Here is a 17,648-nt window from a genome sequence, read left to right on the forward strand (position 1 = left end):
GCAGAAAATAGACTCTGGCTAAATGAAGTCTTCAACCCCACTGAGCTACTGGTAGGAAGGTCATTACAGTCCCACCATGCAGGTAAGCATTGTTTAAACTCTCGGAATTTTATTAGAAATTCCAGTGGAGATCCCAAAATGTTCAGAAATATCAAATATATCAGGATGATATTTGGGAAAAGGTGTGTAAAACTGCTCAGTATAGGTAGAATATTTCATTTGGATGGAAAAGGTGCATTCATAAAACACATGGTGTCTTTGATTTGAATATTTCTCCCAATGTAAAGAGCATCATGCTTCAATAAAGAGCAAACTGAAACAGATTTTTTATCCTGATCCTGTCAGACAGAGTCAAAAAGAAAATCATTATGTATCACGCGGTGGGACTCTGGCTCTTGTGTTAAATTCACAGAATTTGATTTCTGCAACAGAAAATGTCTCTCCGTCCTCACAGAACCCTGAGCCTCCAAACTGTTTTCCACTGAGCTCCACCTGCACTCTGATCCTCTCATCACATGTGTGTGTGGATCTGCTGTCTCCGGGCTGATTGTAAAACAAAGACGAGCTTTATTACAGTTAAAAAAAATGCATTTCATCATTCCAGGAGGTGACACTGACACGGACAAGCGTCTCGGATGTGGTGGGCGGGCAAACAGACAGATGGATGACACACACACACACACACACTCGTCACCATCCATGAGCGGTCATGAAAAGGTTGCTGTTAAAGTGGTCGGGGTGCTTCATGTAGCGCCTCGCTGCTTTTTTCCTCTATCACTCACAACCTCATAACATATAAGTCCATCTTAAAAAGGCTGTGAAGGGGGCACACAGATGGATGCTAGAGAGGTGGTCGCCATAGCGACATATGGGGGATGCAAACTCCGGGGGCCGAAGGGGCAATTACCTGATCAAAGGCCTGCTGCGACAGAGGTGTGTATGAGGAGCCCACAGCTGGCAGCTTCCTCAGACAATAAGCAGGTGTAGTTTTTATTCTTTTTGGCTCACAGCGTTACACAGCCAGGCTTGTTTCCTGTCTCAACAAAAGTGCCACAAACTTTGTTCTTTTTAAAGTTTGTTTAACCCTTTAATGTCTTTTTATCTCTTCTTTAATGAGTGATGAAAACCAGTCCACACTGTTTTATGGCTGCATCAGTCCATCAAATGGAAACACTCCAGATGACTCGAGCATCAGTTCTAGACAAAAGATTATACTGCAGGGCATGAGTGCTGGCCTGTCAAAAGGCCAGAGGTTAAAGGATAATTCTGCCTGCAGTTTGGTGATATGTTGTGCTCAGAGAGCTCTGAGACACAATCACAGCTGCAGACAATAAGCTCATGTCTTAAAGAATGTACACATTACACATTGTTTAGATAAATGAAAGTGCTTTGCTCATCAGAGTTTGCGTGCATTGTGGGGACTTATGTAGAGTCATAACCTCCGATTGCTAAAAGCCTGGACGTTGACTTCATCGCAAAAAATTAGTCAGACGGGCAAGAAGCATGAACAGCCAGATAACAAAACATAAAATAGAATAACTCTAAAACTCTAATTATCTTTTTTTTTTTTTTTGGTTGGTTGGTTGGTTTTATGTCAAAATATGTTGGAGAGAAGGTGTGATGGAGGGAAAAGAAAACCATTTTTGTGCACAATTTAATGAATAGTAATAAAAAATATTCAAGCAATATTGTCACCACTTAGTGCCTTTTCTGGAACCTCATGTGGGTAAATGTGTCATACCTTCATATTTTGTGTGCCTAAAGTAATCACAGCAGGCATCAAATATAAATTTGCTCTATATTTTTTATCTGCTTCAATATATTGAATATCGTGAGGATTCAGTGGTGACTGAAGGTTACATTACTTGGGTGTCAGCTTAGATTTGAAACATCAAAACCCATTACGTGAAGAAATCTGTACTTATAAACTGCACTGAAAATGTGTGAATAAACTTTCTCAATTTTATATGGCACAAATAGTTCCCCAGAAATTTTAATTCAATCTGGAATTTCACTTTGTACCAAAATAAAAGTTTATTTTAAATTAGATTTTAAATTAAATAAGATTTTATTAATCACCTGACTTCTGAACTGGCCTCCTTTTGAAATATACAGAATAACTTTATAATGGTACTGGATACCCGCCCCGCATGTGTTGTTGTCTTTTTCAGGATAAATCTTCTGCCCCACTCACAGATCCATGTAAAATGTCTTGTAGGTAAAGTGTGTTTTTCCTACCATCATACGAGTGATAAGAGAAAAAGCAGAACTTTGTATCAGAAAGACGCCATGTGCATTTTCTGTTAAATATCATAATGATCAACTAAAATTAGGAAATTTCATGAAACTTGTCCTGAAACCTCCAGAGACTAAAGAAAAACATGTCACAACTCAACAAATCTGTGATAGAAAATAATATTTTTTTATAACTACACACAGAATTAAGTTTACTTTATCCTACACTTCGTCTTAATGAATGTTTATCATGATCACAATGATTATAAAGTTTTTTTTAATAATACATCTATGTGAATGTAAATTCACAAAAATAAAACTTTTATTTCATTTAAATATGAATTGATGTACACAGAGGTCGGACCTGTTACAATTCAAAGGCTAAAGTAAATAAACTGTATATTGGTTTCCTGTACCTGATAAATAAATCTGTGTCTTTACTTGGCAATAAACAGCAAGGACCCTGGAAAAGTGAACACCGGTCCAAATCCATTAACAGAATTGATTGGGAAGTTCACTGACTTCCTCCATCACCAGAGACCATCTTTGAACAGAGACAGGGGTTACCTAAAACACCATATGTCCTTACATACATACATGATAAGGACTAACTCCATGACAGTAAGTCAAACTAGATCTGTTGAGGAAGATGTGTTGAGAAAAAATCAGGTGAAAAGCTCCAGAAAAAGCTGAAGAATTGATCTCGATCATCGATCACTTGGCAGTATGATTGTATGTTTCCTGACAAATGAATGCTGATGATGTCATAGTGATGTCATCAGGGTTATCTTAGCTCAGGTGTCGCACCAATGCGGATGTGGCTGTAGAAACAAACACAAAGGCTCTGACAGCAGCTTGACCCACACCAGGGACAAAAAGTCAGAATACGTCAACCTTTGCTGCATCAATTTGTCTGTTGCGTGTCAGTCACCTTTTGGGAAATAAAATGCTGACTCACACCTTCTAAGTGTCTTCTTCATAAAAAACATTGCAGTGAAATAAACTACCTTCAGTATATCTGCAAATGTTCGTATTTATTATTACTTATTGTCAGTCCAACCAGCACTTTTTCTGGCACCATGTTATTGTGTGCTGTTACAATAGGAACAAAAAAAAAAAGCCAAATTTTTATTGTTGCTTCTCCTCCACAACATTGTTATGCTGTCTCATTGATGTCCAAATCCTCCAAACAAGAGGATTTGTTAGATTTTTCTCATTTCTCAAAACAACAGAAAGACAACAGCTTGAGAAATAACACACCTAGAGCATTAAAGAAACATTGTGTAACGTTTCTATCATAAACAGATTTTAAATCGTTTTGCAACACTGACTTGTACGCCTGTTTCTGCACTATGTAACTCTGCTCTACAGGTCGGCAGAAGTGCTGAACACTTTACAGCATTAAGTCACACGTGTCCAACTATTGGTGAAACTTATGGAGAAAACGTTTTCTGGTTTTCACTCGATCTGTTTCAACTCTCTGTGTTTTACTAAGTTTCCAGATGGACTGTAAAGTAAACTGCTATGAACCGTAGCTGCTGTTAGCTAATGTTAGCTCGGTTTGTTAGCTGGGCTGCCCAGACTGTGAGCCCAGAGAACTGGGTTAGTGTTAGTGTTTGCACCACATGTGTTTTCAACAACTGTGGAGTGGTGGAATGCTGATGGAGTGGAGCCGGTGTCGTGCCAGGAATGGAGCTGGGTCACCCTATGTCGATAGGGGCTCAGCAGACTCTATGGACATAATGACAGGGGTGAAAAGATGAAGAGGGCAGAGATGGACGAGGCTAAGGTAAGAAAATAGAGAGGGACTGACTTTTAGTTACTGGTGAGAGCTTGCTACTTTTGATCAGATGTGTACTGCTTTTCATATTAATGACAGTGGTAAATCAATGAGGCGCTAACTAAAAAATATATTTATTTTTTAATCAATGTTGCTTTCAGAGTCAAATTCAGAAAATTCTGCAAACTGAAAATATGCAGGACGTTACAAAAACCACTAAAGGACTGTGACACTTAAAGTGTCATCACAGATGCTTATGTATTCTCCAGGTTTGTTGTCCTCGGAGACTGCCGCTAAGTGCACTTGGCTGTAAATCAGCCTGCATATTGGAGGAGTTGAAGAGTGTGTATTAAATTTCATCCATACGCTCTTGAAGTGTTCAGTCATGTTTACACTGCAGGAGTGCTCGTGGCGTTCTGCTGTCAGAGGAATTACGTTACAGGCTTTCACAGCCTCACAGGACCCAAAGAGAGAATAAATGGTAAATGGTAAATGGACTGTACTTATATAGCGCCTTTCTAGTCTTCCGACCACTCAAAGCGCTCTACACTACATATCTCATTCACCCCATTCACACACATTCATACACTGATGGCATTGGCTACCATGCAAGGTGCCAACTGCTCATCAGTTTCTGGATCTAACCATTCATACACATTCACACACCGATGGCACAGCCTTCGGGAGCAATTTGTGGTTCAGTGTCTTGCCCAAGGACACTTCGACATGCAGACCGCAGGAGCCGGGGATCGAACCGCCGATCATCTGATTGGTGGACGACCCGCTCTGCCTGTGAGCCACAGCCGCCCCTCCTCGTCTTTTTTGGAACTGTTTTTGTTAACAAGCTCAGAGAGGAAAACAGCAGGACGGAAGATGCAGATCATTTTCTTTAAGAGGGAAACAACCTTTCGTTACAGATATTTTCTGAACATTTTAGGGGCTTTTAACGGTGGTGCAGACCATGTATGTTCTGTTGCAGAGTTATAGTAAAAAAAATGAATGAATGAATGAATACGAATTCATGAATTAATAAAGCTCCTACATGTAAAATTTAAAGTGATTGCAGCATTGTTTAAATGAGTGATGATGAGTTTTTATTTCTAAAAATTGAGACAATCTCCAAAAAAAATTGCTGCAATCCGTTTTTGTGTCCTTGGAAAATTTAAGCCCCACACAAAGATAAAAAATTTTCATTTGTATGCAGCACAGTGAAGTGTTGTCAGATCTTATTAAACAAAAGTAATATTACAGTCCAGATGGAGGAAACATTTTGTGCAAATTCTTTAGCACTGTAATTTGTAATAAAAATCCCATTTTATTAATGTAAAAACAAAATGTGAGTTCATCCAACAAGTCTGTGCAGATAAAATGATCTAATCTAATTATTGATATTCTTACGTCACTTTAAGTATACCATAGGTTTCTTGGATTTACTTAGAAAGTCAGCTGAATGTGCAAAAAATGTTAAAATGATCTAAAGCCAAGCAATTCAGTCAACACTGCAAACTCTAAATTCTGCAGTTTTGAAAGTCTAACTTATGTTGATGCGATCATGTCAAACATGAATTCTTTGTCAGTGTCTCTAATCAAGTTATAAGCGAACTCTGCTGTGAGGTTGTGATGTTCCGCTGGGCTCCTCCAAAAATAATGAAGTCACGTTACATATTTATTAAATTAACTTCATGGACCCGAGGGATGGGCAAAGTTTTGTGGGTTTTCGTCTGGTGCATCTAAACTGAACTGAAAGTGAAGTTAAAGTGGTCATGGTCTGTCTTCACCATTACAATGAATCTCTTTAACTATCTAACAAATATTTAACATGGACCAATCATTTTGTCAGGCACTGAAATGTAATTTAGAACATGTATACAAGTACAACTTCAGATTTTGTAATGACTTTTCAAGTGAAAGAAATAATTCAATATTTGAAAAATATAGCGATATTAAGCTTATAGATTATATAGGTTTTATTCATTCACAAGCTGCTTGCTTTTCTCCTTCTCGTCCTCTCTTAAATCTTAAAGCCTGCTCTGTGTTGTGGTTCTCAAAGCTGACCCTGCTGACCCTGCAGCAGCTGTACTCAGCACTGTCACTCTCTTTGCTTTCACAGTCAGTCATTTTAAGTGGGACATCAAAAAGAGGCTCACTGTTTGTAGTCTCACCTTCTGCAGGTGTTCCTTCTCTTCTCCGGCTGATTTAAGCACCAGAAGATAAAAGTTAACAAACAACTTTGACATTTGGTCTGAATGTGTCAGCTGATTGTGTTTGAACAGGCATAAAAATGCAAAGTTACACAATGTGATCATTTTATCATCGTATATAGGTCTGCTAATTTTAAAAAATACATAAATACAAAAAACTTTCCCTTGATGTCACATTTATAAACATGATATAAAAATGTAATACATTATTTATAACACATATAATGTAGTTATGTTTCTAGCTAATTACATTAAAAGTTTATTTTGTGTTTTGTTTGATGTTTTGATCCATTAGAAGATATATTTGTAGTTTTAAGTACCAAAAAACATCCCAGTCACCTGATTCTGATTGGTAACCAACGTGGCAAAGAGGGGGTGACTGTATGGTTGTGACCTCACAAAGTCCTGACACAGGCACAGTTTGCGGTGGACTTGTTTTTGATACTAGATCTGCTGTATAACAACAATAAGAAGAACTCTGACTGTGTACAGCATTGGATCTGTTTTGACAGAACCAATTTTGCCACACAAATGAAAATTTTATAATATTTGCACCAAACAGCCAACTGTAAAGATGCTAGCTGTACCATAAATACCAGTGCATGCACCTGTAACATCTGCTTTCAGTTCAGTCTGATCATGCTTTAAGAACAGCTAAATCATACAGAACATTATTGAACAAAACACAACCAGTGATTATTCTGCTCAACACCTTTATATTTTGGCTGTAATAACTATTGTCACCTCTAGGGGACTCTATTGGGGCTTCAAAATGTTAGTTTACAAGCCTGAGACATACAGAAGCCCTGAAAGGCAAGTGAAATGTTTTTATTTATTATTTTATTTTTTTTTATTTTATTTGTGAACACAGGTGCATGTTGGCTAACTTGTGAAGGACATTTGACAGTGCATCATTCAAAAACAGAAAGATGGCAGAATATTGGCAGGTCAGTATCCAGATGCTCATTCAGAGGTATTAAGGATGTATCATAAATACGACTGTCTGGACCATGTGAGCTTCAATCTGAAGTTGGAACTACAGTTTTATTGTTTAATGCTCAATCACCCACGATGGAAAAGCAATGGATAAAACTATTGCTCAGAAGATTTTGGCTGAACTTTGAGTCCACCATAACCCAAGATTTGTCTGAGTTGATCAATAAAGTGCTGTATCCGACTGTGTTAACTTCATAACAATATTGACAATATTAAGTATTTACTGTTAATAAATCATATGAAAAGACAAAAAAACATCAATGATGCTAACTGGTCAAGGTCTGATAAGGACTCCATTGCAACACATCAGTGACATTGATAGATAATCAAATGTATCAATTTGTTGCTGAAAAAACACAACAAAAGCCATACTCGAGCATGTTTAAGTAATGATTAATAAATACTGTAGTGCCCAGCTGTTTTATACCCACTTATCTTAGAGGGCCACAGGAGGTTGGAGCCAATGCCACCTGACATTGGGCAAGAACTGGGAAATTATTTTTGCCTTTTTAAAAATGAAACTCTGAATGAAATTCATTTTTTGGGAACCTGTTGAACTTTCTCAAACTTGCCATGAACTCTACAGTATGAGTGCTGCAGTCACCAGTGAATGAGCAGCAGCTGTGGCTCACATTTCTCAGATTGACCTTTGAAAAGGCTGCCAAACTTCAGTAAATTATTTTCTGCATCAGAGTAATGAGTGCACATCTGCTGTTTGTTGGAATATTTTGATGACAGCAACGCTGCTATAGCAGTGCCACAACATCAACAACATCAACACATTTCAGTTCTGTTCAGATCTGTTCATGAACAGTTACACATCTCCCCTCAAATTACATTGGCATTGCTGTCATTGACTCAGGTACAAAAGGATTTGAAACTTTTGCAAAATTTCTTTTCCACCAATATTACAGCTACCACTAAAGTTCTAGCAATTCAAATAAATGATATTCATATAGATAATTATCTCACAACACTTTCCATATAGTTCAAGTCTAGACTGTACTCTATGTATGTAACTATTCACACTCACATTCACACCTACAAACAATTTAGAGTCACCAATTAACCTGCAAACTCATTACAGCCCCAGCCGAGGTTCAAACCAGGAACCTTCTTGCTGTGAGGTGAGTTTTTTGGAATGTAGGGTCAACTGACCTTGTTTACATAGAAGTATACCCTGTTTTTGGGTTAAGAAAAGTGATGTTGGGTGATTTGGAACATACCTCACCAAGGAAGATTACATTTATCTTGCAAAGCATGTCACAAATGGAAAGTCACTATATTCTGTGAGAAAAGGTCAAGGGGACCATCTTTAAAAGAAAATTAAATCCACTTGATTCAATTTGAATGTAGGAAGTATGTTATGGAAAAAACACTTGTGGTTAAATTAAACTGAATTGCTATTGCTGTGATGTAAGTCGGTGTAGATGGTGAAGGGCAGAGAACAGGAAGCTCTAGACGTTTTCACACTGTCATACCATCACAACTAGCTTCCTGGAGAGAAAGTGGTATTCAATTTGGACCAACATTACCAGTGTAGGATTGCTCCCATGAAGGCCTTTGGTGGACCACTAACAGAGAGGAGCACTAATTGACTTATCAGAAATAAGAGCCCCTCAGAGATTTTCCCATGTTAGCTCGTCCACTCCACTTTGGCAAAGTTAAACTGTCAATGAAATAATTTAGTTTTATTTTATGTTTAAATTATATGTACTTCAAACTGTATTTAATTCAATGCATTTTGGTCTTTTATCTACTTTCAACAGAAGCAGCTCTTATTTTTCAGGTTTTGTTACAAATCAAGAGTCAACAGAATTAAATATATAATAAAATAACCAGAGTAAATTGCACACTTGCAAGTAAAGGACTTGTTTTGTTATCATGCAGAGGTTAAGTCACTGGGGGGCAATGATTCCCATGACCATTCCCTCTTACTGTGAGTGCAGAGATTAGAAAATGAAAATACAAATGCAATTACCAAGACTCAAGGACTTCTGGGCCTTTTAAATGGATTGAGGGTCAGATTTTTGATCCAGTAGAGTGTCCACCATCAGTCAAGTCTGTTCCATGTAAAACCATTTAGATTCATTTTAAGCTTGAGGACAATGTGTAATTAATGTGAAGCACTGAAACCAAGCTGAGCTAATAATAATCATTTGAATCTGCAGATTTACACATGGAGCGGCTGAGGTCACCTGTGGGACAGCTGTGGACCAGGAGGTAGAGTGGGTCATCTTCTAAACTCTGGGTTGGTAGCTCGATCCCCGGCTCTACATGTCCTTGGACAAGACAATGAAGGTTGAGTAGAAATATTTCCTACACTTTGTATTCTAGTGCCATGAGTGATACATCTGTAGTAATTTCCTTTTTATTGCTTGTATTCCTGCTAATCACAGCTTGGGGACAATTATCTATTCATAAACTCATATTATTAGGACTCACCTTCTAGGACAAAATATGAGCTCTACAAGGTTAATTGTTTTACTATTAAAAATAAAATATTATAAACAAAGAAACAATGACACAATAAGGAACGGGATGAGTTCCTGACCATGTCTAAGTGGCAGCCCAAGGCCTTTATCAAAACTGTTGAGAAATACAGTTGCTCTCTTCAATAAATTTCTGGTCCAGCAGACATACAACAGAACAAATTGGAAAATTGACATGCAAACTGTCATTCATAACCAAAACTTCTGGCCAAACATTGGTCAGGATAATTGTCTCTGACTTTGAAAAGTCTAATGAGTTACAGTATACAGATTTACCTTATATCTTACACATTATTCGGACTTAGATAAGACTGCAGACGTTCATATGCATCTGTACAAATTAAACTGGTCAAATCCTGTTTTTATATGAGCTGGTTTAAGCACTAGGCCTGCCACACAGGCTGATGATCTCTTTAGAGGTGCTTGCCTTTATGAGCCAATGGTTATGTTGTGAGCAAGAGGTAGGGATTATACCATCCCTGAGTTTCTTATTAATCCACCTATCCATTCTCTTCCACTTTCCAGGGCTGGGTCACTGTGCCAGCAGGCTAAGCAAAGGTGTCCAGACATCTCTCTCTCTCCCACAGGAAGGTTTTCCAGTTACCCCTGGGGGATCCTGAGGTATTCCTAGGCCAGATAAGAAAGATAATCCCTCTGGTGTGTTCCGTGTCTACCCTGGGGTTTCCTGCCAGTTGGATTTGCCTGAAAAAACTTCCAAGGGAAGGCATCCAAGATGCATCCTGATCCAATTTCAGAACCATCTCAACTGAGATCTTCTTAACCGTTGATAATTGTACATATTTAAGAAATCATTTGTCCAGTGGTGTCTGTTGCACAAAACATGCCCACCTGCCAAAAACATGTTGGCACAGAAAGGTAGAATGAGCCCCTTAATACCTTTTTTTTTTTTGGATAATCTTTTTGAATAATGGATAATGATGTAGCAGGAAATGTAATTATATCATTGCCCAAAGCGCCAGGTGGTTTGGTGTGATAGAGGTGCGAGGGAAATATTCTTGTTGAGACAGGATTGCATGTTCAAGCCATAACAAGCAACTGGCCTCGTAGTGATTTACATTTATATGCCCAACAAATTTGGAATTATATGTACTAGATAATGACTATAAATATCAGGGACTACAAAGCCATTATGAGGACTCATCTATCTGGGGACAATAAGCTGTTTGTTATCTTTGCATAAACATTATTCTAACTTCAAGGCCTAGTCATACCAGAAAGTGGCACAGTGAAATACATCTACATATCTTCACAAAAAAATTAAATAAAAGTGGATGAAGCAACACAGCTAATAAGCTTCCTCCATATTAAACATTCCCTTTGCATTTTGCTTGTCAGAATTCACTAAAGTTGAACTCAATGGAAATTTGCTTCACCCCCACGAGCGAATCCAATGATTGCTCAGTGCTGGCGTAACAAATGGTTAGCTACTGGTTCCAACAAGTTCCTCCAAGAGTTTTATGATCTGAGGCCCCTATTGACAGTATGGCACCTATTGTTAGTGGTTTCAAAAGCCATTATAAATATTTTTACCATTTATCTTAGAGCTTAGGATATGTTAGGAAACCATGACTACCACCGTCATGGTTAATATTATATCTTGGTCAAACAACTACCAACCACTGTCCTACCAACTTTGCTGAGGCAACAATGTTTTATGGTTCTCGAACAATGTTTTGCTGAAATGAAATGAGGAGAATATGCATACAGTACTCATCACTACAATATTATGCGTATGCATCTCACAAGGGGACTTCATGAACATATGTTGCATTTAAAAATATAACACCACCCTGTCCCTTATGCTCTATGGAGAATATATGAAATAAAAGTAAAATATTATGTGTTTAGGAACCACAATGACGACAATGTTCTCATGTACTGTATATTTGTGTATGTACATTTTTATGGCTATTCTAAATTATCTATTTGCAATTAATATTAATCATCCAGATGCAGAACACAAACACATTCATATTCATCCTTGCATGACATTCCCTCATTTGATTTAATTGCTGCAGTAGTATATTGTTACAAATGTCCTGCTCAACTTGCAACCAATTAAGAGACAATGCTGCCGTACATGCAAAGATTGAATTAACTGGCTTTTAGTATGGAGACAGTGGCCTCACCAGCAGACTTACAATAAAGACTAAAGGGACATGTCACACAAGGTCTCGGTTTTCACCCCAGCAAGCAGGGTGCAGCAAATAACCATCGATTTAAACAGCTTCCCTCATGAATTTACAAACTATCGTTGAATTATAAATGAGACACATGTTGGGAAAACATGGTTAAATATTGAAAGACAATGAATCTTAACAGCTTGCTAGGGCCAAGGTGGAACACTGAGGTTACCATATCAACAAGAGACAGATGTTAGCCATGCGTGTTGACAGCTACTTCAAAGAATGATCAATCTGTGCCCACCTGAAAATGTCTTATCTACCTGTACGAACTATATCTTTATAAACTGCTGTGACTTTGTATGTGTTAAGACACCAACAATTTGAAATGAATGTCTGAACCTGTGATAGAATATAAAAAAACATTTCAGAGTCATAATTTAACACTGTAAGTTAACAAAATGCAAAGTAAGTTTAATACAGAGAGAGGCAGAGGAAACACAGGGAGGGACCCTGTCAAGGAAAACCAGCTCAGGAAATGCCTCCCTTCTGGAGAAACAATGGGTCCCCGCTACAACAAAAACACTGTAAAAATGAAGACATTAAATATTAGAAATCTAAATTATCCTGATATACAAAAATCAAACCAAATTTGTCTTGTTATCTATATCCACAAATGACTTTCAGTTACATTTTTGAAAGCAGTGCAGCAACAAGCTCCGTTAACTTGTGTTTTTTGTTGCAGATAAACCACACACCATCAGACTTTGCTGGTAATGCCCTGTGAAATCCCATGACCACTTTATTTAATCAGCTCAAATTTATTTTTTAACTCATTGTAATATGAACTTTAATCATTTTATTCTCACATCAAGTTCTATTCATGAGTTCAGTCTTGCAGCTTTTAGCAGTTTGACAGTATAAATATAACACACACACACACACACACACACACACACACACACATATATATAAACACTACAGCCAGCAGATGGTTAGCTTAGCAAAAAAAAAGCAGCAGTCAAGGTAACAAAAGTATTGCTGTGTGAACTTCATATGAGTTTGTCAAAGTTCAGTTAAGTCAACGTAAAATTCAAAGGCGAATTTGAACTTAAACTGTCTACAATCCAAATATTCATCAAAGACTGATGTTTTCCCAACTTTTTCGTATTTACAGTGCATCTGAAAATTTCAATACCAACAGACAAATTCCACTATATATATTCAGATTTATCACAACAAAACTATGAACATGATCCTTTCGAGGCTCTGAATGATGAAAACTTAACAGGTTGTGAGGGACACGACAAACCGAAATGAGTCTTTCTTCAAGTTTCACAAATTTCTTTATGCCCAAAAGAAGCCGTAGAAAGGTTCCTCAGGGAAGAAACACTTCTACTGTCCACCGGTCTGAATTAAGAGACAACCCCACTCTGGATCAAAACATAATCACAGGTCTGGCGCCCAGTCTGGTACATTTTAAAGGATAGCAGATAAATCAATTTGGTGCCTCACATAAGTCTTTGAAGAGCCCTGAAAGTAGGTTATTTGAACTTGTTGATGCCTTGCATGTACACAGTATACATGCAGTATATACCTACTCATCCCCAGACACTTATCAGTCCATCAGAACACGTTATTTAGTAATCACTAGAGTCTTCTCAAACACGGACGTCTCTGCATCAGACATCAGAGAGATGAGTGCTCAAACAGAATGACTTTGGAATGATTGGAGAGGCTGGAGAGCCTGGAGGGCCTGAAAGCTCCGATCCGAGAGTACACATCTGCGTCTGAGCAGGCGCCCCATGACAGGTGAGGGCTGGGCGGGGTGGTGTGGATCACAGGAAGGGGGAGCGGGAAGGCCAGGACGGAAGGTGTTGGAGGGAGAGCAGGTGGAGTGTTAATCGGCGGTGGAGGTAGCACAGGGGGTGGGGGGAGCGGCAGTGGGGGTGGAGAAGTCACCGCTGGCGGTGGAAGTGGGGTGATGACGACGGCGGGTGTCACTGCGGTTACGGTTTGGAGAGGTGGTGTAGCTTCAGGGACCGTCCCATTCTTGGTTGGAAGTTCCTGACACGGTGTAGGGTGTTTGAGTGTGTAGGTGGAGGTGTGGAAGAAGCTATAATACTCCAGAGCGTGCCTCGCCCTAGCCAACTTCAGCCTGCAGGACACAACACAAATTAAGGTATTTTCTTCATTCTGGCTTCAGTTATTTATTCAGTTATTTTTAAAATTAAACAAATAGTTCAACATTTTGGGTACGTTGAACGTCTTTGTATTGAAGGGATTGTTGTGTGTAGAAAAACATGTTTTAGTGACGTAAAAAACCCTTCCCTTGGTGCGACATTGTCACAATCCTTGGATTTGTGCTACACGTGATGCATTACACTGCAGATATGACGGCAAGGTAAAGTGGTGAGAATATGCTCACTATAGTGCAAACTTAAACAATCAAACAAGTCCCAACTAAAGAAAAGTGTGAGCTACAGTGAGCATATTATAGGAAGTCCAAAGGTTGAGACAATGTAGTACCATAGGAAAGAGATGGCAAAGTGTTGAGAATATCCTATACCATACATTTCAATATATATTGATTTCCACTGTCTACTGTAAGAAATACACTGACTATAAGTACCTGATAGCTTAAAGCTTAAAGATCAACTCCTGTCTCATAACTGTGCAATACATTCTTCTTTTGTGAAGCAATTTACTCTGATAGACAATGTTCAATAAAAGTACATAGATGGTGCAACACCTAAGCTACGATAGCATCCTCCATTTTGGACTGGATTTAAAGGTCAGCATTGTCATAGGTCGCATGTCAGTGTTAAATTTGAAGAGGACAGGAAACTTTGTGTGATTTATGTTGCCTGTACTATACTATAGTGTCATGTTTTAGGTGAAAGGTGAAGAAAACAGACAAACAGGAAACAGGGTGTAAAAAGATGGGATCTCATGTGCATGAGGTTGATTTGTGACATCATGCGTTACTCTGTGACACGTACACACCTGTGTCTCAGCTGTAAGAGCCTGTACAGCAGCAGCAGGATTATAGCTCCAGCCAGAGTCATCAGAAGCACAGCCACCCTGAAATCCAAGCTCCAGCATGACTTCCCACCAGGTCCAGGTGAGCTGCAGCTCCTCGGGGGCTGCGGTGTCTGGGGGGATCCCTCCATACCCCGCTTGGGATTGATGATGGCCTGGAACAGGATGGGGTGGACTGAGTCCAGCAGGATTGGGTGTCGGTTTCTGTGTACAGCAGTCTCAGGCTGGGGAGGGATCTGGAGAGAGGTGCTGATGGTCACCTGATGACCAACCTGCATCGCTGCCAGGTTTGATCCCGTGGAGAAGAGTGATCGCTGGATGTAAATTATTTGCCCATGTTGAGTACACTGAGAATTGTGGGCATGTGTCTCCAAAGATTCATTAAATGTCAGATGCTCTGTAATATAAAAAAGTTCTCGATCACTGCATGTTTCAAAATGAACAGGATAAACACTGTAAGAACATATAATCTACTTAAAGAGAAACAGAGCAAATAAACACCAGCTGAAATTCCTGTTTTCGTTGACCTCCAGTGGTTTATTTTCTCACCTTGCTGCAGTGACTTACAAGTTTACTCGAGCATGTGTCAGTACATCACTGTGGTTACAGATGCAACGGCGATAAAAACTAATTTCAAAATTTTTAAAGAAGGCATTGAAATGATGTTTTTCAGGCTGGTGCTCAGTTACTCTTAGAATATTTTTAATCATAGGTGCTGTAAAACTTTGAGGCATCCTGCGGAGGAGAAACAGTGTAGTATTACATGCAAGTCTTTCTCACTAAATATAATGTGTGTATTGTTGAGACCTAAAATATTGTGTTCTGTCTTTTCTAGTGTGAAGGAAAAAAACACAGTGGACACAAGCCAGTGTTTAGCTTGTCTTTTTCTGGGCAACTGTAGAAACAGGACTGCTCAAGAGAGGGCATTTCACATTTTCCATGCTTTGCACAACCACCATAGTTTCTCCTTCACACTTGGAACACGAGGGTGAGTGGAGGCGGTTGCAATCTGCAACGACACAAGAAAATCAATCGTGTATTCGCTCCAAACCATTTGGTACAAGGCGTTCAATGTGATATGTGTCTACTTGATTTCAGTGGGTCTGTGGTAAGCACTGTTAGCCAGGTTAGTCAAGCCTATGTACTATAGTAAACACAAATGAGAGAGCAGAGCTGGAGGATCCTGCCATGAAATTAAGATCAACTGTATAGAAATACTGTTGAAGTGTGTGCCGAAATTGTCCAAATAAAGGAAGGAGTGACTGTGGAAATATTTCACCTCATCACTGGAATGTGTCGATAAGCGAAACAAGACAAAAGCAGAACGGAAGGCGAGCGTGTGTGTATGTGTGTGTGTGTGTTTCTGCCCACAATATTCAGGCAGCCTCTCACTGCGGATTCAGACCAAAGCAGTAACTAATGCCACAGGAGTTTATTACTGCAGAGATGTGACGATACTCGGCCGTGCAACAACAAGGTCAGAGGCCTATAATGGAGAATTACTAACATCCGTTCTATTTATTTATTTATTTATTTATTTTTATGGACCATTTGATCAATGACAAAACAGCATGCATGGTCTGCTTTTTATCTGTTGATGTTGCAGGATGAGGCTTTACTACAAACCCCTCATCTTTAATATATTGACACATATATACTTATTTTTATCCAGAGGTGAAGAAATCATAAAACTCTTTTCAAAGGATGAGTCATGACTTCATGCATGTTCCTTTAACTCACCAATCAAAAGACATGTTCTTATTGTTCCATAATTATTTCATCAGACTATAGAATGAATCAGGTTGTGATGAATCCTGACTCCGTCACTTCATCCTCTGCAGGTATTTTTACAGAAACATAAATTCAGTTATGAACAGAACCAGTGCAAACACACCATCAAGTACTTTCTTACTGATGATATGCCAGTATGTGCGTGCCTTAACTGTTAGTAAGATAAATGAACTGCTGTTAAATCTTTAGAAATTTCAAAATAAATGTCAAAAATGTTATAATCTACATTTCTTTGCTGAGTTTTCTGTGATTTCTAGTGAAAGCGTACTGAACTATGAGACCAAAACTGAGGTAAATACTGAACTGTGAATCTTGTGTACACCCCTGGCATCAAGTATGTTTTTTTAATGAAGAAAACTTGACAAGAAATGTTCAACTTACTTTTTCAAATGTGACAGCTTTGTGGCGGGCACATCTGTTAGAAAAACAAATGCACAAAACAGCAGAGCCGAAAACAGGAGCTCTTGTTAAATGACTGTGTGAATTTCCAGGACCAAATGCTGAATCCTGAGCGCACACCAATGGGAGGAAGCCAGTGAAATCAGCAGGAAACAGTATACTTCCCTTCCAACGCAGAGATGTGATTGGAGAGTACTTCCTATTGCCATGGTTACAGGAAACTGGTCAAGGATGTCTTTTTTTTTCTTAAGGACTGCATTTTGAATTGAGTGTGGGTCTGAACAAAACACACACGTGAGCACACAAATGGGTCTGCTGACGAGAACAGATACTTATATTTCAAGTCTTTCTTATCCCTGTGATAATATTATTGCGCATAAGGATAAAAAAGCTAATTAAGGCTCTTATCACACGTCTCACAAGCTGGAACACGAGGATGAAAGTCAAAAAGAAATCCTGTGTTAGGCATTTACAAAGATTCTTTACTTCGATAAATCAGGGGACAAAACACCAAACAGAGTGGTAGGACCACACGTACACAGTCTGACCTTCATATCAGAGCTTGATC

The 17,648-nt window shown here is 38.8% G+C and overlaps 1 protein-coding gene across 4 annotated transcripts; it reads right to left on the reverse strand.

Moving 5' to 3' along the window:
• Positions 1-12,301: 12,301 nt before the first annotated feature.
• On the reverse strand, positions 12,302-17,212 carry LOC109138808 (proline-rich receptor-like protein kinase PERK1). 4 transcript variants are annotated; one of them, XM_019260239.2, is made up of 4 exons: positions 17,063-17,206; positions 16,631-16,725; positions 14,855-15,287; positions 12,302-14,006 (listed from the first exon to the last, which is right to left on the reverse strand). In XM_019260239.2, exons 3-4 carry the CDS (start codon positions 15,166-15,168, stop codon positions 13,538-13,540), a joined length of 783 nt encoding a protein of 260 aa, XP_019115784.1. In that variant the 5' UTR covers positions 15,169-15,287; positions 16,631-16,725; positions 17,063-17,206; the 3' UTR covers positions 12,302-13,537. The 4 variants fall into 4 exon arrangements, with proteins under 4 accessions (XP_019115784.1, XP_019115782.1, XP_019115781.1 ...); XM_019260237.2 differs by having other exon boundaries at positions 14,855-15,899; XM_019260236.2 differs by lacking the exon at positions 16,631-16,725 and having other exon boundaries at positions 17,063-17,212.
• Between the last annotated feature and the right edge of the window lie 436 nt (positions 17,213-17,648).

The sequence above is a fragment of the Larimichthys crocea genome, chromosome IV, assembly GCF_000972845.2.
Source record: "Larimichthys crocea isolate SSNF chromosome IV, L_crocea_2.0, whole genome shotgun sequence".
Taxonomy (NCBI): domain Eukaryota; kingdom Metazoa; phylum Chordata; class Actinopteri; family Sciaenidae; genus Larimichthys; species Larimichthys crocea.